Source organism: Heloderma suspectum, chromosome 16 (assembly GCF_057233095.1).
Source record: "Heloderma suspectum isolate Gila_16-S chromosome 16, 16-S_ref, whole genome shotgun sequence".
Taxonomy (NCBI): Eukaryota; Metazoa; Chordata; class Lepidosauria; order Squamata; family Helodermatidae; genus Heloderma; species Heloderma suspectum.
In genome coordinates this window covers 4,030,388-4,055,907 of record NC_139473.1, presented here as the reverse complement: position 1 = coordinate 4,055,907, position 25,520 = coordinate 4,030,388, and the positions used below count along the sequence as shown (strand labels likewise).

Sequence of the window (25,520 nt, the reverse complement as noted above, 5' to 3'; positions counted from 1 at the left end):
AAGTAAGGCAAAGAGATAGGCACGTCTCAAAGCTACCCAGTGAGTTTTTCATGGCTGAGCGGGGATTTCAACCCTGATATCCTGGGTGCCAAAACTTGCAAAAGTCGCTACCTGACAAAAAATTGTTATTGGCTTGTCCATCCACACATACAAGTCTTAAGTGCTTTGTGGCACATCAGCCTGAAAACAGGAATCAGCCAACAACTCTCTTCCAATTTACAAGCATTTCCTTGCTTGATTACCTTGAAACAGTACCTACCACAGGTAAGCAGGTAGGTGGCTACTTAAAAGCCTGTACTACACCACCTCACCTCTCTCAGGAAAAAATGTTGAAGGATGAACTGTGTGAAAACCTGACTCAAGCAGCAGACCACCACCAAAAGCTCACGCTTAAAAGGTTTCCTGTCAGGGAGAGTTGTGACTCCTCACGTAGGCTGAGCACAGCAGGTTAAAGGGCCTCAAAGTGAATGCGATGTATGCCTTGACACAGCTCATAAATCTCCCTACAGTGGGTCCCTGAGTCCAAAAAGATCAAGCAGCAGATAGAGAGTGCCCTGAAACCAGTCAACATCAATATTCCAGTAATGCTGCTCACAACTTTTCTTAGAAGCACTGCCTCCTAAACTCCCCCTAGAAAGATGCAGGCTTTTTGCTTTAAGGGCACTTGGACTACTTTAACTGAGAGGCGATCAGAATACATCTCATGTTACATGGTATGCTTTACATAACACTGAAATCTTCACAATTTTTTTGCTGTTGTTTTAACAGCTTAATAGCGAATCTGAAAATATTTGACTTTGCTTATATTGCTTTGGCTAATCTAATGCCTTGATAGCGCAAAAGTTATGCAATTGCCAATCGCTACTTTAGGAAGCTGTCAGTTCTCAGGGCAGGGTCAAGCTTTTGAAGTTCAACCACCAGTTCAAGTCATGCATCCCAAATTATTAAAATAAGGAATGTTTCCAGAGAGAGTAGGGGAGTGGGGAGAGAGAGGAGAAGGATTCCCAATATGAATACAACTTCACCAGATATGCTGCTTCAGATTTTGATCTTGCAAGCTAGGAAAGCTTAGAGACTTCTACCTAATGCAGAAGCAATTATAAAACGTTTCCTTGTTTTATGGCTGTTTATTGTCTTGCTCCATTGTATAAAATTCATTCAGACTCTGCTGATCTTGGCCATGGTAGCATTTAGAACCACTGAAGCAGTTAGCTGAATGCTGACAGTGAACTCCACCAGGACCACTTGGCTTGCCCGTGTGGTTCAGGGAAGCTGCAGCAAAACCAGCCACTAAGTGAAAAACCAAGTTGTTCAAGGACATTCACGTGTGACGATGCTGGGTGTGTATGAGAGGAGGAAGAGGCTTAACTATAAAGGCAGAGAGGAAGGGGCAAGCTGCTTCAGAGCGAAGCTCAAACACGTTTGGCTGCTTTTTCACGCAGACCCCCCCCCCCCACTGTCCTGGCTGCAATTTCTTTGCTAAGTGTAACATCCCATTCCCTCGATCCCAGATGCACACCTCCTCCAACCTCCCCATCCCCCCATTTCCCCAGCTTTTGCATTCCCAGTCAAGTCTCCAACCAACCTTATCCCGTGACCCATTCCTAAACCCTTTTGTCTTCCTGAAGCTTTTCATTCTGTGCTCCCGATTTCCTGCACCCTCAGATCTCTAACCCACCCCTTACCTTCCCCCTTCCTCAGTCCTTTTAACAGCCCACTCTGACCCTCTCCTGTCCCAAATCCCTTCATTCATCCCCACAATTCATGTACTCACAGAACCTTCCCCATTCCCACCTGACCCCGTTAATGTCCCCCCACCACCACCCTGAACTTCCAATGCACCTCACCTACTCCCCCCTCCCCAGGAAGAGACTCTGACCCTCACACCACTCCAAACACATAGCACCCCCATCCTCAGAAGCCTCCATCACAGCCATAGCACATTTTATACCCCGCCCCCCAGGAACAGAGGCTTCCCCTCCATTTGCCTTCACCCACAAACGCATCCCTCCCCACATTTATTATGACCACCGTACTCAGGAAGGCAGACCCCTCCTCTTATACACAAACCCCCTCCATGCTCAGAAGCGCCCCAGCTCCAGGAAGACAGACTTCTTCCCCCAACACACAGCACCCATCCCCTTTACTGCACTCCCCACAGGAATAGAGACCCCCTCCACCCACCCCTCTCACCCTCAGAAGTCCCCCACCCCCAAACTCAGGCAGGGAGACCCTTTCCCCTCCCACACAGCTATCACCTCCTCTATTACACCCCTTTGGGTTTGGGGAGGGGTGCCCTTTGACTCCTGCCTTCCTGAGTTTGGCAGCTTCTGAGGGTCAAAGGGGTCCCCTACCTCTTTCAAACACAGAAGCCCCCCCCCAACTCAGGCAGGCAGACCCCTCCCACATAACTCCCACATTCTTTATGGTGCCCCCCCCCCCAGGAACACAGACCTGAGGCACAAGGGAAGGGATGGATGTGCATGAGGGGAGGGGGTCTGCCGTCCTGAGTGCGGGGGGCCCACAATATGGGGGTTGGGGGTGTCTGAGGGGAGGGGTCCACCTTCCTGAGTTTAGGGTGGGGGCTTCTGAGGGCAAAAGGGGCGGGGGCGTCTGCGTTCCTATGGGGGGGCAATAAAAGGGGTGGGGACTTTTGAGGGTGAAAGGGGTGCGGGGCCTGTTCTTGGGGGGCACAATAAGGGGTAGGGCTGTGTCTGCAGGGAGGGGGTCTGCTTCGTGAGTTTGGGGTGGGGGCTTCTGGGCGCAAAAGGGGCGGGGGCGTCCGTGCTCCTGGGGGGTGCCCTGTAACAGGGGCACAATGAAGAGGCTGAGGGCTGCGTCTGAGGGGAGGGGCCCGCCTTCCTGAGTTTGGGGGCGGGGGCTCCCGAGGGTCGAAGGGGCGCGGGACCCTTTTGCCCTTAGAAACCCCTCAAAAACTCTCAGGAAGGCGGAGCCCCCTCCCCCGGCCCCCTTCCCGTTATTGTAACCTCCCCCCAGCGCAGACCCTTCCCGCCACCGGCCTCGCCTCGCCTCGCCGCGCCCCTCCCCGGGCCGCTTTACCTCACGCCCCCCTCAAGGTACCTTTCCGCCTGAAGAAGGACATGGCGGCGCGGCCTGGGGCGGCGGGAGGCCCGTCCCGCGTCCCTCAGGGCTCCTGCGGCGGCAGCAGCGCCTCCCTGCCGCTCGCCCCGCCGCCTCCCGCTCCCCACACGAAGACGGAGGAGGCGGCAGCCGCCATGTTGTCAACAGCCGCCGCCGCCGCCGAGGCGCAGGCCGCTTCTTCCGGGCGGCGAACGGCTGAGGTGAGGAAAGAGCCCGCGGAGCATCTCGGGAAAATGAACACGAGAGAGGAGGGAGGGAGGGCGGAGGGGAGGGGAGGGACGGGGGGAAATATATCTATATATACCGGTTACCGGCCGGCCTCTTGCCCTCACGCAACATGGCCGCCCCGGCGTCAGCTCATCCATCCAAAGCGGCTCCTGCGCTTCAGGCGGCCATCTTGGACGAGGGCACGCGACGGCCGAAGGACTTGCGGGAGGGAGGCCATCTTGGGCGAGGGCACGCCGCGCCGCGGGAGTGCGGCCATCTTGGAAGAGGGAGACAGGCGCAGCCCGGACCGGGCGGCCATCTTTGGTAAGGGAAAAGGAGAAGCCCTTGGACTGCAGCGAACCGTGCTTGACTGGGAGTGGCCCTGGCTCGGACATGTTGGATAAGGGCAAAAGCAAACACCAAAGATGGATGGATGGATGGATGGATGGATGGATGGATGGAGTGTCCTTCATAACGATTGGCAACAGCCATGACTCTAAGGCAGCCACCCTCAACCTGGCGCCCTCCAGATATGTTGGAATACAACTCCCATCATCCCCAGCCAGAACAGCCAATGTTGAGGGTTGATAGGATGCGTAGTCCAAAACATCTGGAGGGCTGCAGGTTGCCCCCCCCGTTCTGAGGGGTAGCGAATACTCCCACCTCAAATGTCCTGCTCGCCCCAGCTTTCAGTCGCAGTATATTAAGGTCCTCCGAAACAGTACGGATTCCATCCTCGTCCTCCTAATCATGGTACAAGGTTCATTTGCTTCCTGAAGCTAGATTTTTTGCGGAGTCATCCCTGCCTGACCAGCGATGTAATATATGTTGTACAATACATAACACTCAGCCAGCCTGGCCTACCTCACAGGGTTGCTGTTTTGAGGATAAAACGGATGGGGAGAGAAAGGCCTTGTCTGCCACCTGGAGTGAACACCTTGGCGGATGGGCAGGATATGAATGGAGTGGAATGGAGAGGCTGGAACCCTGAGCAGAAGCACGTGATGCTGCAACATTTTGTTGAAGGGTCCCACTTGCCTATATCAACTAGTAGATGAAGGCTTCCCCAATCTGCTGCCCTCTAGATGTTTTGGACTTCAACTCCTATCAGCCCCAGCCAGCACAACCAATGGTCAGGAATGCTGGGAGTTGTAATCCAAAACCAGGTTGGGAAAGGCTGGGTTATACTAGTGTTGGAGAAGGGTTCAAACTTGAGTTCAAATCCCCAAACAAGACATAAAGCTCCCTAGGTAATCATAGGCCGATTTCTCTCTCTCAGCCTACTTCGCAGGGTTGTTGCAAGGGAGCAAACCGCCCTGGGCTCCAAGGAGCCAAATATATAATAATAATAATAATAATAATAATAATAATAATATATTATTATTATTATTATTATTATTATTATTATTATTATCTTCATATAGATACTGTCACCTTCAAAACACCATCAACCGACTGGACTATTCACCTTGTTATTGGCGGGACCTTTTTTCAGCATCCACAATGGTTCTCCTGAAAACTACAAGGGGGCGCTAGGCCACCAACTTTGCGAGTTGCCGTCATTCGTCCACCCTAATTGCCTTCAAATTTCCCTTTTTGCAAGCAAAATGAGGTTTCTACTGCCCAGTTATAACTTACAGACACCCTAACAATTCGATGACTTTTTGCTCATCTGTAACCCCTACTGAGTTCAATAAGGTTAAGATGCCTAACATCTCTTTCTCTCTCTCCATTTCTTTTCTTGTTCTGCTCCTGGTATTCTTAAGAGCAGACTGGTGCACAGTTGGTAATCTGTTTATTTATTTAGGGCACAGTTCTATGCATGTTTAGACAGAAAAACATCCTACAACTCCCAGCATTACCCAGCCAGCCTGGGGAATAAGACTTTTTTTCTGTCTAAACATGCATAGGATTGCACTCTTAAAGTATTTTTATACTGCCCCTGAAGTAGCTTATCTGCAATCAATAAAACAAGACAGTCCCCTGCCCCACTGGCTTACAATCTAAAAAGGCACAACACACAAGGGAAAAGAGATGGAGAGGGAAGAGGGAAAAATGAAGTCATCTTTCAGCAGTGCTGGAATCCAACTCCCATTATCCCTGACCATTGGGCCTTGCTGGCTGGGGGCTGATGAAAATCAGAGTCCAAGAACTGGGACTCAGAAGATCCAGGCTGTAGTCCCCGCTCGACCAGGAAGCTCACTGGGTGACTTTGGGCCAGTCGCTGACTCTCAGCCTATCCTACCTCACAGGGTTGTTGTGAGGATAAAATGGAGAGGAGGGGAACCATGTAAGCTGCCTTGTGCTTTCTTAGAAGAGGAAAAAAGACAGAATATAAATGGCATCATCATCACCAGTGTTTTATTGGAAAATAATCCATAGTTGTCCCATTTCATGTTATTGTTTCATGAATTAATACATCTATATATTTGTTGTTTTTCAGTCGTTCAGTCGTGTCTGACTCTTCGTGAACCCATGGACCATAGCACGCCAGGCCTTCCTGTCCTCCGCTCTCTCCCAGAGTGTGCTCAAGTTCATATTCATTGCATCGGTGATGCTATCTAGCCATCTCAACCTCTGCCATCCCCTTCTCCTTTTGCCTTCAAATCTTTCCCAGCATCAGGGTCTTTTCCAGTGAGTTTTCTCTTCGCATTAGGTGGCCAAAATACTTGAGCTTCAGCTTCAGTATCTGTCCTTCCAATGAGCAGTCAGGGTTGATTTCCTTTAGGACTGACTGATTTGACCTCCTTGCAGTCCAGGGGACTCGTAAGAGTCTTCGACAGCACCACAGTTCGAAAGCATCAATTCTTCGGCGCTCAGCCTTCCTTATAGTCCAGCTCTCACAGCCATACATTACTACTGGGAAAACCATAGCTTTGATTATATGGACCTTTGTCGGCAAGTTGATGTCTCTGCTTCTTACTATGTTGTCTAGGTTTGCCATAGCTTTCCTCCCAAGGAGCAAGCGTCTTTTAATTTCATGGCTACAGTCACCATCTGCAGTGATCTTGGAGCCCAAGAAAGTAAAATCTGTCACTGCTTCCATTTCTTCCCTTTCTATATGCCAGGAAGTGATGGGGCCAGATGCCATGATCTTCGTTTTCTTAATGTTGAGTTTCAAACCAGCTTTTGCACCCTCCACTTTCACCCTCAACAAGAGGCTCTTGAGATCCTCTTCGCTTTCTGCCATTAGGGTGGTATCGTCTGCGTATCTGAGGTTGTTGATAATTCTCCCAGCAATCTTAATTCCGACCTGTGATTCATCCAACCTGGAGTTTCTCATGATGTATTCTGCATATAAATTAAATAAGCAGGGCGACAGTATGCAGCCTTGTCGTACTCCTTTCCCAATTTTGAACCAATCGGTGGTTCCATGTCTGGTTCTTACTGTTGCTTCTTGGCCCTCATTCAGGTTTCTCAGGAGACAGGTAAGGTGGTCTGGTACTCCCATCTCTTTAAGAATTTGCCAGAGTTTGTTGTGATCCACACAATCAAAGGCTTTAGCGTAGTCAATGAAGCAGAAATAGACACTTTTCTGGAATTCTCTTGCTTTCTCCATGATGTAGCGAATGTTGGCGATTTGATCTGTAGTTCCTCTGCCTCTTCGAAACCAGCTTGCACTTCCGGTAGTTCTCAGTTCACATACTGCTGAAGCCTAGCTTGTAGGATTTTGAGCATCACCTTGCTGGCATGTGAAATGAGCGCAATTGTACAGTAGTTTGAACACTCTTTGGCGTTGCCGTTCTTTGGAATTGGAATGTAAACTGACCTTTTCCAGTCTTGTGGCCACTGTTGAGTGTTCCAAATTTGTTTGCATATTGAGTGCAGCACTTTAACACCATCATCTTTTAGGATTTTAAATAGCTCAGTTAGAATACTGTCCTCTCTGCTAGCTTTGTTAGTAATGCTTCCTAAGGCCCACTTGACTTCACTCTCTAGGATGTCCGGCTCAAGTTCAGTGACCACACTATCATGGCTATCAGGGACATTCAGATCTTTCCTGTATAGTTCTTCTGTGTATTCTTTCCATCTCTTCTTAATCTCATCTGCTTCTTTTAGGTCCCTGCCTACTTTGTCCTTTACCATGCCCGTCTTTGCACAAAACATTCCCTTGAGATCTCCGATTTTCTTGAAGAGATCTCTAGTCTTTCCCATTCTATTGTTTTCCTTGATTTCTTTGCATTGTTCATTTAAGAAGGCCTTGTTGTCTTTCCTTGCTATTCTCTGGAACTCTGCATTCAGTTGGGTATATCTTCCCCTTTCTCCCTTGCTTTTCGCTTCCCTTCTTTCCTCAGCTACTTGTAAAGCCTCATCAGACAGCCACTTTGCTTTCTTGCTTTTCTTTTTCTTTGGGATGGATTGAGTTGCTGCCTCCTGAACAATGTTACGGACCTCCGTCCATAGTTCCTCAGGCACTCTGTCTATCAGGTCTAATCCCTTAAATCTATTCCTCACCTCCACTGTATATTCATAAGGGATATGATTTAGGTCATACCTGAATGGTTTAGTGGCTTTCCCTATGTTCTTCAATTTTAGCCGAAATTTTGCAAGAAGCAGCTCATGATCTGAGCCACAGTCAGCTCCAGGTCTTGTTTTTACTGACTGTATAGAGCTTCTCCATCTTTGGCTGCAAAGGACATAATCAATCTGATTTCGATATTGACCATCTGGTGATGTCCATGTGTAGCGAAGCCTCTTGTGCTGTTGGAAAAGCATGTTTGCTATGATCAGCGTGTTCTCTTGGCAAAACTCTATTAGCCTTTGTCCTGCTTCATTTTGTACTCCAAGGCCATGATTGCCTGTTATCCCGGTGTTTTCTTGACTTCCTGTTTTAGCATTCCAATCCCCTATGATGAAAAGGACATCTTTTTTTGGTGTTAGTTCTAGAAGGTGTTGTAGGTCTTCATAGAACCGATCAACCTCAGCTTCTTCAGCCTCAGTGGTTGGGGCGTAGACTTGAATTACTGTGATGTTGAATGGTTTGCCTTGGATTCATACTGAGATCATTCTGTCGTTTTTGAGACTGTACCCCAGTACTGCTTTTCCCACCCTTTTGTTGACTATGAGTGCTACTCCATTTCTTCTAAGGGATTCTTGCCCACAGTAGTAGATCTGATGGTCACCTGAATTAAATTTGCCCATGCTTGTCCATTTTAGTTCGCTGATTCCCAAGAAGTCAATGTTCAGTCTTGCCATCTCATGTCTGACCACCTCCAGCTTACCTTGATTCATTGATCTGACATTCTAGGTTCCTCAACAATATTGTTCTTTACAGCATCGGACTTTCTTTTCACCACCAGACACATCCACAGCTGAGTGTCCTTTTGGCTTTGGCCCAGCCGCTTCACTCTTTCTGGCGTGACTTGGAAATTCCCTCTGCTCTTCCCCAGTAGTATATTGGGCACCTTCCGACCTGAGGGGCTCATCTTCCGGCATCATCTCTTTTAGCCTCGTGATACATTCCATGGGGTTTTCTTGGCAAGAATGCTGGAGTGGGTTGCCATTTCCTTCTCCAGTGGACCACATTTTGTCAGAACTCTCCGCCATGACCTGTCCGTCTTGGGTGGCCCTGCACGGCATAGCTTATGGCTTCACTGAGTTATGCAAGCCCCTTCACCACAACAAGGCAGTGATCCATGAAGGGGACATCTACATATCCCACCCTTCAAATAAAAATATCCAGGGCACCTACTGACACTTCTTCAAAGTCAGCTTTTTTGGTGCGTAATCCAGAAGGGGGTTAAAAGAAACAAGAAACAAAGACGTGCCACCCGCTGTTCCGAGTTCAGGTGCTGGTCAAAGTCATTGCGCAGAGCCGGCAGGGACGCGCCGGGTGAGGCTGGCTGGCTGGCCGCGACGCCCCCCCTCGCCGCCCCCCCGGGCTCGCTGCACGTGATGGGGCGGCTGGATCCAGGGAGACGCCTACCGGGGGAAGAAGAAGAACCCACGCAGCGGCAGCGGCAGCCGGAGGAGCGGGCGGCGCGCACCTGCCGGCGAGCAAAAGCTCTCCGAAGCTCTCCAAGGGCGCGCCCGGCCTCTCCAAAGCGCGCCCGGGGAGGGGGAAAAGACCCCGCAGGGCTGCTCGCCACGCGTGCGGCCGGCTCGCCGCGGCTCATGGCCCCCCGAGGCTGCCGGCTCGTCGCTCTCCCCCGGCCGAGGCGGAGGTGAGCCAGCAGGGGCGGAGGGGAGCTTTTCCATGCCGGCGCGCCAGAAGAGGGCGAAGAAAGCCGGCGGCGGCCGCGCGGATGCGGCGCTCTCGGAGCGCGCGGCGGCGGCGGCAGCAGCGGGCTCCCTCGGCCACCGCCAGCCGCCCGCCTCCGCCGCTCTCCCGAGGATGTTCAGCTGCGTGGGCTGCTTCTGGGTCCTCTTGTCCTCCTGCCTGGTGGCCGTCTGCAGCTTCAGCTTCCTCTCGCCCGCTTGGATCGTCCGAGAGCGCGGCGGCGGCGCCCGGCGCTTGGTGGTGGCAGCCGCGGCCGCCGCCCTCGAAGGCGGCGAGAGCGGCGGCGAGGTGAGCTTCGGCTTGCTCTGGCACTGCTCGGAAACCGTGCGCCACCTGTACGACTGCTACACCTTCGGCGGCCTGGGGCGCTTCAGCGAGATCCCCTCCGGCTCCTGGCAGGTGAGAGCGCGCCTGGCAGCCCCTCAAGACAGCGGTGTAGTTACCTCGGGAATGTATAATTGGTTTAGGGTGTAATCCTGCCCTTGTTTAGACAGAAAAAGCCCTACAATCCTATGCATGTTTAGACAGAAAAAGGTCCTACAATCCCATGCATGTTCAGACAGAAAAAGTCTTGAATCCTGTCCATGTTTAGACAGAAAAAGTCCTACAATCCTATGCATGTTTAGACTGAAAAAGTCTTACAAACTCATGCGTGTTTAGACAGAAAAATGCTGGCTGGGGAATGCTGGGAGTAGTAGGACTTTTTTCTGTCTAAACATGCATAGATTTGCACCCTTAATCTGTTACATTTTGATCCTGCCTTTCCTCCAAGGAGCCCAAGGCAGCTTACATGGTCCTCACAACAACCCTGTGAGGTAGGTGAGGCTGAGACTTGGGGACTGGCTGAAAGTCACCCACAGTGAGCTTCATGGCCTCGTGGGGACTAGAACCCAGCTCTCCTCAGCCCAACACTCTAACCTCTACACCACACCAGCATATCTGAAGACGGAGATGAATTCCCCTTCCACTGAATTTGCTCAGATTTCTTCTCAAGTTTCTGTAAGGCTGCCGTCGGCCCGATCCTGTGTCTGTAGGAACCTGGCAGAATTTGCCTTGTGCTGAGCCAGATGCATCTCTCTCTGCTCAGCATCCTCAGCATCACTCCAAAGTCACCAGCAGAGAAGGGGTGTCTCCCCATCACCTTCTATCCCACCCTTCTTTTAAACTGGGGATGCTAGAGGGATTGAATCTGGGACCTTTTGCCTGCAAGGCATTGGCTTTGCCACTGAGCCGTGGCTCTTCTTTTTAAAAATAAAATAAGATTCCAGACCTCATGGTTCCGAGGAGAGGGCTGGTTTAAATAGAAGCATAGGAAGCTGCCTTATATTGAGCCAGACCATCAGCCCACCTAGCCTAGAATGGTCTGTTCCACCTTGCAGCAGCTGTCCAAGATCCCAGGCAGGGAGAACGCCCGTTCCCTGCTACCAGATCCTTTGAAGGGGAGATGGCGGGGACTGAACCTGGGGCCGTCTGTGTGCAAAGCAAGGGCTCAGCCACTGAACTGTATGGTATGACTTCCTTCCCCCAATCTCCAGACCAGCTTTCCCCAGCCAGGATTCTGGGCAGTGTAGTCCAAGACATCTGGAGGGGTTGGCTTAGGCTGCCCCATCAGGATTTCAGTTTTTTAATTAATTCGTTTTTATTGTTACATTTCTATCCCGCCTTTTCCCTCTTGCAAGGAACCCGAGGTGGCTCACAAGGTCCTCCTTGTCTCAATTTTATCCTTTAGCGGGGCAAAAGGCGGCAAGTCCCGAAAGACCAAAAATACCAGCCTATTGTAGCTTGAAGCTCTTGCCAGTATCTCAGCCTTAGGAGAGGCATTTCAACCTTTTAGAAGCGGGGGGGGGGGAGACATGCAAAAACTGGGTGGGGGAAGGGGCGGAGCCATGTGGGAACCCCCGCAGGGATTCTACACCCCTGTTCTAAGCGGAGAGTTTTCCCCTCTTGTGAGCTCTAAAGTGTGTGTGGTCTGAGGCTAGAGAGAGAGAGAGAGAGAGAGAGAGAGAGTGAGTTTGCCCGTGCCATGTGCCCTGTCATCTTATGGTGTGTGTGTGTGTGTGTGTGTGTGTGTAGTATACTGGTGTTTTTGTTGTACTACAGTTGGGTGCTAAGTTGTATCCAATCCTGTACCGTATCCTATACTCTGTTATGAAGACATGGGCGGTTGGTCGTTGAAATGGGAGCTATTTTGGGGGGTGGGTGTGGGGGACCCTCCAGTGAAGTAACCGGGAGGGGAATTTCCCTCTTCAGGTTCAGAGCAGGCGTAAAGTGGCACAGTGGATTGGGACATGGTGGTAGACTGACGGGGTATAGGATATGGCGTAAGCGTGCTCTGCGCCCTTCTAAAAAAACATGCTTGGCTTGTTGCTATGTACTCTCCTTAATTACAAACACCGCTGTATATAGTGATGTTTGTAATTAAGGAGAAAACATAGTAGCCGAATGGGCGTACCTTTTTTTAGAAGGGTGTGGACGACAGGGAGGAATTTTTGGTTGCCACCGAAGGAGCAGGAGAATTTCAACTTGGCAACCTCAGCCAAAGCCAAACAAGAAAAGGTCTCCCCCTGCCCCATTTTGAACTTCTTCATACACTGACTTCATAAAGAATCAGCATAGCTGAAAAGGAATTTTACCATTACTCAGTAGTTACTGGAGTCTGAGACTTGAGCATCTGTTGTGTATTCATTTTTGTATTGACATATGTTTCTATTTAGTGGGAAAATAAAATGTATTTTGTGTGTATATCGGGGGGGGGTGTGGATTGTTTCTGAGGAGACCCATATTGTGTTTTGGAATTGGGCAAGCCTGTTTTGGCCATTCTGCCATTGGGTTAGTCACAATTAATTAATTAATTAATTAATTAAATTACATTTCTGTACTACCCAGTAGCTGACGCTTTCATCATGGCCATCTATTTGTCATTCTGCCTGTGTGGTGGGGCTTCCATCAGATCCTAAAGCCACTATTCATTATTTCCAGTCAGCCGATCATTATAAGAACTCTATAACTTTAAGAACTGGCACCCAAGTTTGTGTTTTTTTCCCTCCTCCTGCCTGCTCCCTGTTTCCTTTCGTGTGGTGTCTTTTAGATTGTAAACCTGAGGGACAGAGACTGTCTTGTTTTTTGTTTTGTTTTCAAATTGGTCTGGAAGCTGCTCTGGAAACCTCTTTTATTTTTACTTTTTGCTGAGGAAGAGGGTAAAATGCTATAAATAAATAAAGCTCCCCAACCAGCGTAGCTCCAGGATAATTTGCCTTGTTAATCTTGAGTGTATCCAAGGCTGGTCTTCAAGCATTGGGGAGATGCCTTGGCCCCTCGGCCTTCTGAAATGGCTTGGTGCTCTCCCGCCTGCTGGAATAACACCCCCAAACGCCTCTCTCCCCAAACCTCCTCTCTCCCCAAACCGTGCTGATCATGGGAGAAAGAAATGGAGGCCCCCACCCGCCCTGCTTGCCTTTTGTTTGAGTGGTTTTTTTCTGCAAATGATCATTAATGCATGCTGTGTGTTTGTACTAGGGGGAATTATGTTAATCGCTCTACAAATGAGGCTTTGAACGTGCTTAGAGGTTAATTAACGGGCCTTTCTCCTCTAAAGGGGGAGGCCTTGTCTGTTTAAAAATGCAAACAGTGTTTTGGATTGGAGGGGGAGAAAAATCATCTCCATAATGTCTTCTTTTGCAGCTTCATGATATTGTCATTGATGGGTGTGTTTTGCCTCTAAGCTGAGGAGTATGGGTTTCATTCCCCAGCCTGGGCACCCATAAGTGACCCTAGCCCATGGCTCAGTTGTCACAATGGGGCCAAGAAAAGCGATCACCAGTCCTTCTATTTGCAGTGTTCAGGGGATGAGTGCCAGTGTTTAAGGCGACACCACCAATTCACAAGAGGAAGGTATTGGCAGACTTGGAGGAACTCTGCAGTGTGCAGAAGTGCAAAAACACTTAGGGAGCCTAAGAGGGAAACCCCCCAAAGTGTACTCAGTGCTTATGGAAATGCTGACTGACACTTGGGGGTGGGAATAGAAAACCGGGAGCTGAGATGGAATAGAGTACCAAAGGATGGGGCATGGCCGGATGACTAAAACAGTGACAAGGAGCACTCCACGCTGCAACTTTTGATTGTTGATCCACCAAGGACTGGATATATAATGGTCTTAAAAATTGTTGATCCCCTTTCAGTTGCTCTAGATCAGCATAGGGAAGTCCTTATCTGGTGTCTGTTCCACCAGGGAAAAGAGCATCTCCATCTTGCCTGAACTTTGACCTCGATCTTGGGGGCCCCTCTGAGATCAGAGATCAGCCCCCCCCTCAGAGCCCCAATAATCGGTGGCAGGGAGACCAGAGATAGGTCGGGGTCAACTAGTTTGCCCTCTCTCCCTCTGCACATAGATTTGTAGAGCTGGAAGGACCCATTGAGGCCCTCGAGTCCAAGCCCCTGCTCAGTGCAGGAATCCAGTTTCAAGCATCCCCCATGGATGGCCATCCAGTCTCCGCTTGGATACCTCCAGTAATAGAGAGCCCTCCACCTCCCTGGCAGTTGATTCCACTGTCAGAGTGCTCTGACTGTGAGGAAGCTTTTCCTGATGCCCATCCAGAATCGGCCTTCCCCTAACTTAAGCCCGTTATTTCGTCTTTGACAATCTTGGATGATGGAGAACAGGTTGTATCCCTCTTCTGCGTGACAACCCTTCAGGGACTTGAAAAGGGCTATCGTGTCTCCCCCCTCAGTCTTCTTTTCTCAAGGCTAAACAAACATACCCAGTTCCTTCCATCTTTCCTCGGAGGGCTTAGCTTCTCATTCCCTGATCATCTTTGCTGCCCTTCCCTGAACTCGTTCCAATTTATCTGAATCCTTCTTTAAAGTGTGGTGTCCGGAACTGGACACATTATTTGAGGTGAGGTTTGACCAGAGTGGAAGTATCACTTCCCATGACTTTGAAATTTTACTTCTGTTCATGCACCCTCAAATGGCATTTGCCCTTTTTGCAGCCACATCACACTGCAGGCTCATATTCAGCTTGTGATTGACTACAACTCCCAGATCCTTTTTGCATGTACTATGGCTAAGTGAAGTATCCTCCATCCTATACCTGTGCATTTGATTTCTTTTTTTCCTATATAAAGAACTTTGCACTGATCTCTGTTGAAAGCCATTCTATTGTTTTCTGCCCAGTCTTCTAACCAATCAAGACCATTTTGAAATGCTGTTTCTGTCTTCTAAGCCAGGGTGGGTGGAAAGTAGATTTCCAGATGTTTTGGGTTTCACCTCCCAGAAACCCCTGCCAGCATGGTCAGAAATGCTGGGAGATGAATCCAAAACATCTGGAGAACTACTTTCTGCCCACCCGTGTTCTAAGGTATTTCCTATCCTACCCAATTTTGTGTCTGCAATTTTGATAAGCATTCCACTCCCTCCTCCTCCAAGTTGCTGCTGATGCCATCAGGTGAGGAAGCAGCAGTTCTTCCACTGTGCCCACTGTGCTGAACTTTGCACCTAAGAATCTAGCGCCTGAATTGGCTTTTTTTCCTCCTCCCTCACAATCCCCTTTCCTTTTGTGTCATGCCCTTTAGATCATAAGCCTGTGGTCAAGGTCCATCTTATTTCTGTTAGCTGCCTTGGGAGCCTTTTTGGCTCAAGGGCGGGATAAAAAATGCTAAAATAAATAAGTCATCTTGGGAGGCAGCGAGCTCCGGGCGTTCATGTCTCTGTGCGTCTTGGACATCCACTGGCTGGATCAAACCCACATGTCTTTTCATTTTTTGGCAGCTGCTAAGGCGCCAATCGGGCGGGAGTGATTTGGGCATGGGGAGGGGGGCCTGGTGTGCCCCTAATGATGACCGCAGGGTTGGCGATGATTCTTGAGATGGATCCTCTCCTCTCTAGAACAATAATTGAAGGCCTCCTGGGACAAAGAGGGGAGGGGTCTGATCTGTCAGGTGACTGTTGACAGCACCCGAGGTGCTGTCTAATTAAAATTTCACGAAAGCCTCTTTGCCTGCCATGGTGGAGGTCGCTGGAGACGCCATTGATGTGCTAATGTCTCCATTGGTTTCTTCCCTCCCCTCCCCTCCGTTTCCTCTTATCCTCAGCCATCCATCATTCTGCCCGCCCCTACCCCCTGTAGATTGAAACGGCGCTGTGATGGGCTGCACCCAGCATCCGTCCCCTCTTCTCTTCCTACCCTGTCTTTCCCCCACAGCATCAGTAATGGATTGGATATATTCTAGGAAGCTGCTTTGCTCTGGGTCAGACTGTGGCCCCAGGGTATGGGTTGAATCATGGGTTGTCGTTGAATCCTGGGTTGTCATTACATGCAAACCCTGGAGTATGGTTTAACTGTGTGTTGTTAACCACAAACAACCCAGGAAGGGAACCCGTGGTTCATTGTTGGGTTGTGAACTACGAACAACCCAGGAAGGGAACCCGTAGTTTGATGTTGGGTTGGGAAGTACAAACAACTCAGGAAGGGAACCCATGGTTGGATGTTGGATTGTTCATGGTTAACAACCCATCATTAAACCATAGTGCAGGGTTCGCACATAACAACAGCCCATAATTCAATGACAACCTATACTTAACCTGTACTCTGGATTGCCATTACGTGCAAACCAGGTCCATGTTGCCCCGGCTTACCTTCTCTGACTGGGGGCCACTCTCCGGGGTTTCCAAGGCCCTTTCCCATGATCTGCTTACTGAACCTTTTTTTAGAAACTGGAGATTTGGGGATCAAACCTGGGACCTTCTGCTCGGAATGCAGCTGCTCTCTTTGTCTTGCATCTGATTTCCTTGTCTCGCTTTAAAATGAATTCGATTTGACTTTAGGATTTGGCTTTGAGAGTGCTGCAGTGTGGTCGTGTTTGGTAGCCCAGTCTTCCCCAACCTGGGGCCTTCCAGTTGTCTTGGGTGACAGCCCCCGAGATTCCTGACTGTTGGCTGTGCCACCTGGGGCTGATAGGAGTTGAAGTCCGACACAGTTGGAGGGCTCCAGGTTGGGGAATGCTGCCTTAGAGTTACCCTTCCCACAACCTGGTGCTGTTGAGATGTATTGGACTTCAACTCCCATCCTCCCCACTATGGTTGGCTGGGGATGCTGGGAGTTGAAGTCCAACTTGTCTGGACTGTGCCAGGTTGGGAGAAGGCTGCCTTAGAGTCATTGTTATCGATAGAGGCTCAAGTGTCAGTAGGGTGGTGAATCCGCTCCGGGTTTCCATCAGAACCAGCCAGAACTCTAAAGGAGCTATCTAAGGTGCTGAAACCTAGCCCCCAAATATGTTCAGCACCTAGGATAGCTCCTGCAAAGTTCTGGGTGACTGTGGCTCAAACCCGGAGTGGATTCGCAGCCCCGCTGAAATGGGAGCCTCCAAGCATCCACTGCTCCCCACCCCCTCACCCACAGGGAAGGCCGGATTTGGCCTGTGGTCCTGAAGTCCTGGACCCCTGAGTTAGGAGGATCAGGGAGCAAGAGATGGGAAAGACCCTTGCATGTCTGAGACCCTGAATTGCTGCTGCCAGTCAGAGCAGGCGATAGCAGGTTGGATGGACAAAGAGTTTGACCTTGCAGGAGATGACTTCCCATGTCCCTATCAACACATCCAGCTGATGAGGTCATAGCATTGGCTGCTGTCCTGGGCTGAAAAAAATGGGGAAGAAGTAGATGAGCTGAGAATATTAGATATATTTGGCCCTTCTGTTTTCATTGCTCTCTCTCTTGTGTAATTAATATAGATTATATATGTATGTGTGTCATGACTTTCGCTTTGTCCTTTTGTGCTCCCCCCCCCCCGCACCCCCCTGCTGCTCCCTTGCCTTGATTTTAATTAGTTTATGGAAAGCAACTCTTCTGTCATTCCTGGTCTTTACCAGCTGCCTGATCCTGCCAAGTCTAGTGTAACTCACCACATCTGCAGCACGGATGATCGCTTGTGAGCAGGAGGGTGCTTTAGGGGGACTGCAAAAAGGCCATCTCCGGAATCTATTGATACCCCAGAGAGAGGCAGACAGTGCGTTAAGAAGGGAGCCCTGGCTTTCCCCCTCTTTTTTGGATGCTTGGTCCTTGAAGCATGCGAAGAAGGTTTTTTTTTTTTAAGAGTGTCATTGAGAATGTACAAAGTCTAGTGCACGGGTGTCGAACCTCTTTCAGCCTGAGGACCAAATTCAGTTCTGGAGAAGCTTTCCGGAAGGCGCATTTCAGTGGTGGGCGGGGCCAGAGGCATAAGGGGCAGAGGCAATAATAGAAAAAAATATCTGCATGTTGTAGCTTATAGCCCTCACCGCCAGTAACAAAGCCTTAGGAGAGGCTTTTCAACGTTTTAGAGTGGGGGAGAGACACATGCAAAAGCCGGGAAAGCACCAATCAGCAGTCAGGGGATAGGGAACCTCCAGAGTGCTGCACTGGGACCCCAGACTGGGATCCCACAATTGCACTTAGTAACCCAATAACTAGGTGCTCAAATAGAGGCTTTTAAGAGAACGTTGGGCAGGCTTAGGTTGCCTCCTCTTTGGAGAAGGGGGTTGGTCTGGATGATCTTTTGGTCACCCTTTAAACTCCTTTTTGGTCCTAGGCCAGTGTTTCATCATCTCTTTTGAACGCCGAGGGTTCCTCTTCTAAAGCTTCTCCTTTTCTTTTACCAGCTTCACAACCTTAATTCCAACCATCGGTTTAGTGGATGAGCATATGGCATTCCTTGTGAGCAGCTGTGTGCGTTGCATGAGCATCCATGGATCTAAGTTGGAAGATGTTAAAGAGGAGTTCAGTGGGAGTAGTTGTCTTCCACTCCCGCCCTCCCCCCCACACACACTTCATCCTCTTGCCTGGCTCCAGCCCTACTTGCTAGCTTGCTAAGCTAATGTTGGACTGCTCAGACATCTGTGAGCATTCTGTGACATCACAGAAGCTCACCCAATGGCTGGGCAGGAGGCTTTGCAGATAAATGGTCTTTTTTTTAGCCTGAGATCTTTCAGATTTTGAGAGGAAGTGATTTTCCCCTGGATGCGATTTATCTTCACCAGTAGAGAATTCAGAATCCACATATCCAGTAGCGAATCTAGAATCCACGTATCGAGTAGAGAACCCAGAATCCAAGTATCCAGTAGAGAATCCAGAATCCAGTAGAGAATCCAGTAGAGAATCCAGAATCCAAGTATCCAGTAGAGAATCCAGAATCCAGTAGAGAATCCAGTAGAGAATCCAGAATCCAAGTATCCAGTAGAGAATCCAGAATCCAAGTATTCAGAATCCAGAATCTAATAGAGAATCTAGAATCTAAGTATTTGTGATCCTCCTTCCAGTTTGCAAGGAGGACCATACATTTCTAAGTAGTAAATGCTCTTGAACTCAAGAGGGATACTTTAGCATCTCTCTCTCTCTCTCTGTCACTATTGATCTCTTCCAATCCTACTCCCAGAATCTATTTTTTGAATTATTTCCCTGCCACCAAAAGGTCATTAAGAGCCGTAAAACCTCCTGTCTCCTTTTTGTTGGTGGTGTTGTTGTTGCTGCTGCTCCTGGGGTGGGGGTGGGGGGTGATTAATTGTTTATCCCCAAACAAATTAAGAGCCTCTCAGCGGATCTATAAATATGCCTTGATGTGGCCCAATAAATCTTGATTAATGACAGGTCCTATATCAATGGCTTTATCACCTTTTGGGCGGGCGTGCTGCAGCTGCACCCTTTTGGAGGGACGGGGAAAGAGAAACCTTTGAAAGACGAGGGCGGCAAAGGCCCTCAGCCAAAGTGTCTCAAAGGCTGAGGACAGGTAGAGTTTTCCCCATCCCGTGTGACCTGATGCTTTTTCTTTTTCTTTTTGGTAATTATTTATTGTAAAATTTCAACAAAACCACAAAGAGGAAAGGGAAAGAATTGTAGCTACATAGCTTTGAACATATAATTTCAGTGCATGCATATGAAATGCATGTGTGTGTGTATTTATATTTTCATGTACAGCTTTATAAGAATTATACATAAACTTCAACAAAGCTTGTGTGAATCTATGTTTTTTTAAAAATAACTTTGAAAAAAACCATCAAAGCACCCAAAATGGATTGGGAAGTGTCAAATTATCTGGGCCACTCTTCCCCAAACTGGCGCCCTCCGGGGGGTTTGGACTACAAGTCCCACCATCCCTAACCATTGGCCATGGTAGTGGGGACTGATGGGAGCTGTAGTCCAAATATATGTTGGGCAGTAGGTTGGCGAAGGCTGATCTATGCCATTCTCCTCCTAGTTAGCTGCAGTTGCACTGGGTATGTGTGTGTGTGTCTATGTGAGTAAAATCAACAGATGTTGGGATTGTTGCATGTAAATTGGACAAGTGTTTGTGTGTATTTTTTGCATGTAAAATCAAGAAATGTTGGGATTGTTGTGTGTAAATTGCACAGACATTCGTATGAGTTTGTGTGTGTGCGTCTTGTGTGTATTTTTTTGCACATAAGATCGACAGATATCGGGATTGCTGTGTGTAACTTGCACAGGTGTTTGTGCGTGTTTAGGCATGTGTAAAATCAACAGATGTTGGGATTGTTACACATAAATTGCACAGGTGTGAATGTATTTGTGTGTGTATTTTTTGCATGTAAAATCAACATGTTGAGATGGTTGCATGTAAATTGCACAGATGGTGTTTTTCTGCCTTTCCTGCTCATTCTCTTCTCTCCCCACCCTGCCCAGCCCATCCTTCCCCACAAAACTATTTTTGGTACCTGCCCATCTGCCTATTTCCTGTTTTTCCACAAATCCTTTTCTCCCTTGTCTGTAGCAAAGGACAAGGATGGGAGAAGGAGAGAGAGAGAGAGATGTTAGGAGTTCCCAAAAGGTCAAAGACTCCTTTTTTATTGTCTCAGCAGCCGATAATAGTAATTTCGCTTTCCTGTTTAGCAAAGTGTCCCTGTGTATTTTTAAGTTTCTGCGTTCTGCCAGGACCCACCACTGTGCAGGCCACAGACCTGTTAGCTGCTGCCTCTTTGTGCCTGTCTGGATGGGAGACAAAAAATAATAACGATCCCTTTCCTTTTTCAGCTTTTGTATGTGTTGCTAGCAAACCTTTTTGCATTTTGGGACCAATCTTTTTTTAAACGATAAGAACCATGAGCAGCCACTGATAACAATGAGAATTTGTTTATAGCATTCTTATCCTCCCCTTTAGCCAAAAAGGCTCCCAAGGCATATAGAGATATTTCTCAAGACAGTCCCTGCCTGCAGGCTTCTGATGAAGTCACGACACAAAAGGAAAGGGGATTGGGAGAGAAGTGGGCGGGGTGGAGGGGTGGGGGGAAGCTAATCCATGCACTAGTTCTTAGTTGCAAAAGTTCAGCGGGTCATGGGCACAGTGGAAGGGCTGCTGCCTCCTCTCCCTCTGATGGGCTTAGCAGGGACAGTTGGTAGCAGAACATCAGAAAAGCCCTGCTGGATCAGACCAAAGGTCCATCTAGCCCAGTTTCTGTTCCTACAGTGGCCAACCAGCTGCCCACGGGAAACCCACAAGCAGGACAGGTGTGCAACAGCACCCTCCTGCCCATGTTCCCCAGCAACTGGTGTACATAGGGAGGGGGCTATTGTGCCCATGTGTCTTTTTTTAAATATAAAAGCCTGGATCTTCCCATACTGATGTGTCTTGAACTTCTTTAGCATGTGGTTATTCTTGTTTTGTGTGCATGTAATTGTTTTAATGCCATTTTGATTCTACTGTACTACAGATATTTTCTCTTGGCGCTAATTGATTTAAATCTGCCCCAAGATGTAGAGATCATTGCCTGCTCAGAGAGCTGTGAATGGGGATACGATTGACTAATCCTCCATGGATATATCCATGGGTTTTAGCCAGGAGAGCTAAAATGAAACTTCCATATCCATAACTACCATAGCAGTCTATCTCTGGTTATTAGTTGCTGGGCATCTGTGATGAGTGGAGCTGATACCTTCATCTCCTGTATCATGAGATTCCTGGAGCCATCAGGATAGAACGGAGATTGATTTGAAGTATTTGTACACCGCTTCCTGTGTCAAAAAGGCTCTCAGGGTCATTGTTGACAGGTTTTTTCATGCTTGGTGTCAGTTGTATTTTCATGTTGTATTGTGTGTTGATGAAATAATCATAATCATAATCATAATATAATTGTAATCCAAGATATTTGGGAGCCCAGATTCTCCACCAAACACTGCATTCTGCTCTTCCTCCCCACCCCATCGCATCCCCACACTTCCACAATATTGCTGCATGCACAGTAGAACCTCTGTAGCCATAAACTGTCTTAAAAAAGAAAAAATCTCTCTCAAATGGTTTTGGCTCGCCTGGTGGCACTGGAGTTAATTCCTTTTGCAGCAACTGAGGAAAGGATGATGGAGGAACAGGGAAGCTGCCATATTTATACCAGTTCAGATTATATGTCCATCTAACACATAACTCTCTACTCCAAGGGTGTTGAACCTCAAGCCCATGGACCAAATGTGGACCCGGGAAGACCACGCCCCCTTCCTCTGACTCCACCCCATTTCCCTTACCTACCAATTGTTTGGTGGTTTCCTGGCTTTTGTGCAGTTCTCCCCACCAGTCTAAAAGGTTGAAAAACCTCTCCCAATGCTTAGTTTATGGCAGTAAGAGCTTTAAGCTAAAATATGCCGGCATTTTTGCCTCCGCCCCTTTTGTCCTTGGCCTCGCCCATCACTGGAATGTGGCCCCTGAGAGCTTCTCTGAAATGGCATTCAGGCCTCTGGCCTTAAGTGGTTTGACACCCCTGGTCTACTCTGAACAGCATCAGTTCTCAAGTAGAAACCCTTTTCCATCATCACTTGTGACCTGATTATTTTTAACTGGAGCTGCTGGGGATTGAACCTGGGACCTTCTGCTTGTAAAGCAGAGGCTCTACCGCTGAGCTATGGTCCCATCTCTTTGGGGCTTTACAGAGGATCATCTTTCACTTGAGTGTACAAGAGATACCCCAAGTGGCAGAACCTGTGTGCGTGTCACAGACAAGGGCTTCTCCTGTCACCCACTGCCGGAGGTCCTTTTACATAGGGAGGCATGAGGATTTCATTCAGTCTGCATTTTTAAGCACACTCAAACTGATTTGACCTGGACTAATGTGCAAGCCGACAGGGAGTCGTCCTTCCGTTTTCACATTCCTCCAGATTTTGCCATTTTTCTTGGCTTCCAAGAAAACAGTCTTCTCCCAACCCGGGGTTCGATCTGCTGTCGTGCAAGCCGAAGTCTTCTCGGGCAACTGACTTCCCCGATGCGGTGCCAGAGGGACCTTCCGGAGCAGAATTGGGGCACGCCGGGGGGAGGAGAGGAAGTCTGTTCCGCCAGCGGTTTACCTTCCTTTGGCAGGATTGATCCAACGCTTGGTGACCTCCAGATATGTTGGACTACAGATCCCATCATCCCCTGCCAGCATGGCCAAAAGGCATGTTGGGAGTGGTAGTCCAACACATCCAGAGGGTGCCACATTAGGGAAGGCTGGGTTTTTGTGCATTTTTGTTCGATTAAAAATCACAGGTCGCTGCAGAAACAGGACGGGACAAGTTCGTGAATGAGAAACTGACGTGGACCAGAAATAGGCCGATCTGTCCGTCTCTTTCTAGGACCGTTCAGTTGCTCATTTGCAAACCTGTAGCTGTCGTCATGGAAAGCTTGAGAGCAAGAAACAGTTACTTGGCAGAGTGCGGCGGCCGGTTTGGGCTCCGCTCTCGGCCCACGTTTTAATGGAAGCTCTGTCCCCCCATGGGGGAAACTCCAAAGAATCCAAGTGGTGCTGATGGTGGCGGGGGAAGAGGTGGGGTGGAGCACTCTCTCAGTTCCAGTAAATAATACATCAAGATGGCAGATCAGAAATTAAATTATCATTTGAAACGCATGAGCCCTGGTTGTTAATAACGTGCGGCGTGTCGTGCGTGTGTCTGTACCTGTGTGTGATATTTAGGGCGTGGGTGGGTACTTCTGTCTGCATGGTTAATTATGTAGACTAGAAGAGGTGATCTGTTTTTTTGTCGCTGTGCTGCTCATTGCAGGAAAAGGGTGGACTTATGCATTCTTAACCTGGGGCCGGAAAGCTTGGCCTAAAGGACAAAGGGAAGACGAATTTTCAAATAGGGAATCACACTTCATTGTGCAGAGGGGGTTGAGAGCAAGAGCCGGTACAGTGGTTGGCAGCTGGCAACCCATCTGTACAACCTGGACCGGTCTGTCCACAGCAGCGTCCTGAGGGGCAAAACAGTCTGGCAGTTTCATCACCACGGAAAGCTCCAAGTGAGCAACTTGCACCCAGCGAGGCCAGAGGTAAAACTCTCCACATCTGGAGAGCACCAGCCCGGTGCTCTCTAGATGTGTTGGACTACACCTCCCATCAGCCAGCATGGGATGCCACTGTCCAACACATCTGGAAGGACATCTCCTGATTGGAGAAAGGGCGGGTTGGAGTGTCTGGCAAGAACTGAGGAGACCCGGGTTTGAATCCCCATCGGAGCAGGCATTCTGTCTCTCCCTAACCTACCTCACTGGCTACTTTTGAGGAGAGAAAAGATGGGGGAGCAAACGAAATGCCTCACCTCACAACAGACAAGGGGTCTTAAGCATCAGGCCTGTGGGTCAAATCTGGCCCAGTTCCCTTTCCCTGACTGTCTATCATTTGTCAGCTTTTCCACAGTTCTGCCCCACTCTGAACTAATGAAATGCTTCTCCTAAGGCTTTAGTTACCGGCAGTTTTGGTGCTTTGAGCTACAATATGCTGGTGTTTTGCCCCCCCCCCTTGCCATTGGCTCCACTCACCGGTGGAACGCGGCCCCTGAGAGCTTCTCCAAAATGGGATTTGGCAGCTGGTTTAGAGGTTTATTTGGGTGCGTAAAAAAGAAAAGGAAGCAATAGCAAAGATTGGATACCCTTCCTCCTTGCCTAATTTCAGAACGATAACTCGGCAAGCGCATATGCGAGGCCCCGCTAATGTGCTGCTTGCCTCCACAGCGCCGGGTCAAGCATCCATTAATGAGCACTTATCTCGTGCTAAATGAGTTGCGGCAAAGGCGCCGCTAGAAACGCAGGGCGGATGACACGGGTGAAAGAAGAGAGCGAAGCAAATTTCTTTTCTGACCCTGGATTGTTGTGGGCGGCGGGGGGGGCAGAGGCGGGGGCGGGGAAGAAGATCTCATTATGAATACCAGATAGAATCTCCAATAACGGCGCCCGTGAAATGCGCATCTCCTGCCGGTTCGGGGGGATGAAGGTGAATGCAGATTGGGGCTCTTGAGTGAGTGATGCTCGGGCAACGAGTTCGTGGACAGAATTCTGAAGACTTGGGAAAGAAGCAGGGCCAGAGCCAAGTTTTGCGGGTCCTTGGGGAAAACACCCTCCACGATCCCGGTCCCTCCGTGAGTCGACCTTCTCACCGCCACTGTCAGCAGCCGCTTGTGCTCCTCCTCCTCTTCTTCATCGTTGCTGCCACTTGCTTACTTGACAGGCAGCAATCCAGGGAGCAAGCAGGCTGCGGCATCTGCTGCTCCTTACCACCACCACTGCCTGGCCCCGAGTGAGGGATGGGGGAAAAGCAGGTTACAACGGTGAAGAGGAGGAGTGAGTCCAGGGGGCTCTTGTCAGTGGGTCCTGCTGGGGCGTGGGCCCTCGCTGGGGCCCGACCATGCCCACCCTTGACGCTGGCCCTGTAGACAGGCCTTTGGTCTGAATGTACTGAAAAGCCAAAATAGGCTCCTTCTGCCAGTGGGAGCGTCTGCTCTCCAGTACTGGTCTGCTTAGCGTGATGTCCAAACCAGGATTCCTACTTGTCACCCTCCTAATGAGCCAGAATCCGAAGCCAAGGTTTGTTGTTGTTGTTGCCGTCTGACTCCTGGCTTGCTTGGGAGCAACAAGGTAGGGATCCCAGTGTGGACGTAGTGCTGAACAAACCAGCGCTGGAGTCCTGCTTTGCTTTGCTGCCCCGACTGGCACAAGGAGCCAAATGGGAGCGTTTGGGGAATGCCATCTCCAGGTTTTGGAGGGCCCATGGGAAG

At 49.3% G+C, this 25,520-nt stretch overlaps 2 protein-coding genes across 2 annotated transcripts in view; one reads left to right on the top strand and one right to left on the bottom strand.

Moving 5' to 3' along the window:
• Positions 1–3,413, bottom strand: part of AKAP10 (A-kinase anchoring protein 10) — a 35,742-nt gene extending 32,329 nt beyond the window's left edge. Inside the window, exon 1 of the mRNA XM_084823105.1 lies at positions 3,082–3,413. Within this exon, the coding sequence (XP_084679231.1) occupies positions 3,082–3,103 (22 nt within the window). The 5' untranslated portion in view covers positions 3,104–3,413. The remainder of the gene's footprint in view (positions 1–3,081) is intronic.
• Positions 3,414–8,168: 4,755 nt separating this feature from the next.
• Positions 8,169–25,520, top strand: part of LHFPL7 (LHFPL tetraspan subfamily member 7) — an 84,879-nt gene continuing 67,527 nt past the window's right edge. The window contains exon 1 of the mRNA XM_084823106.1: positions 8,169–9,928. Coding sequence (XP_084679232.1) covers positions 9,506–9,928 — 423 coding nt within the window. The 5' untranslated portion in view covers positions 8,169–9,505. The remainder of the gene's footprint in view (positions 9,929–25,520) is intronic.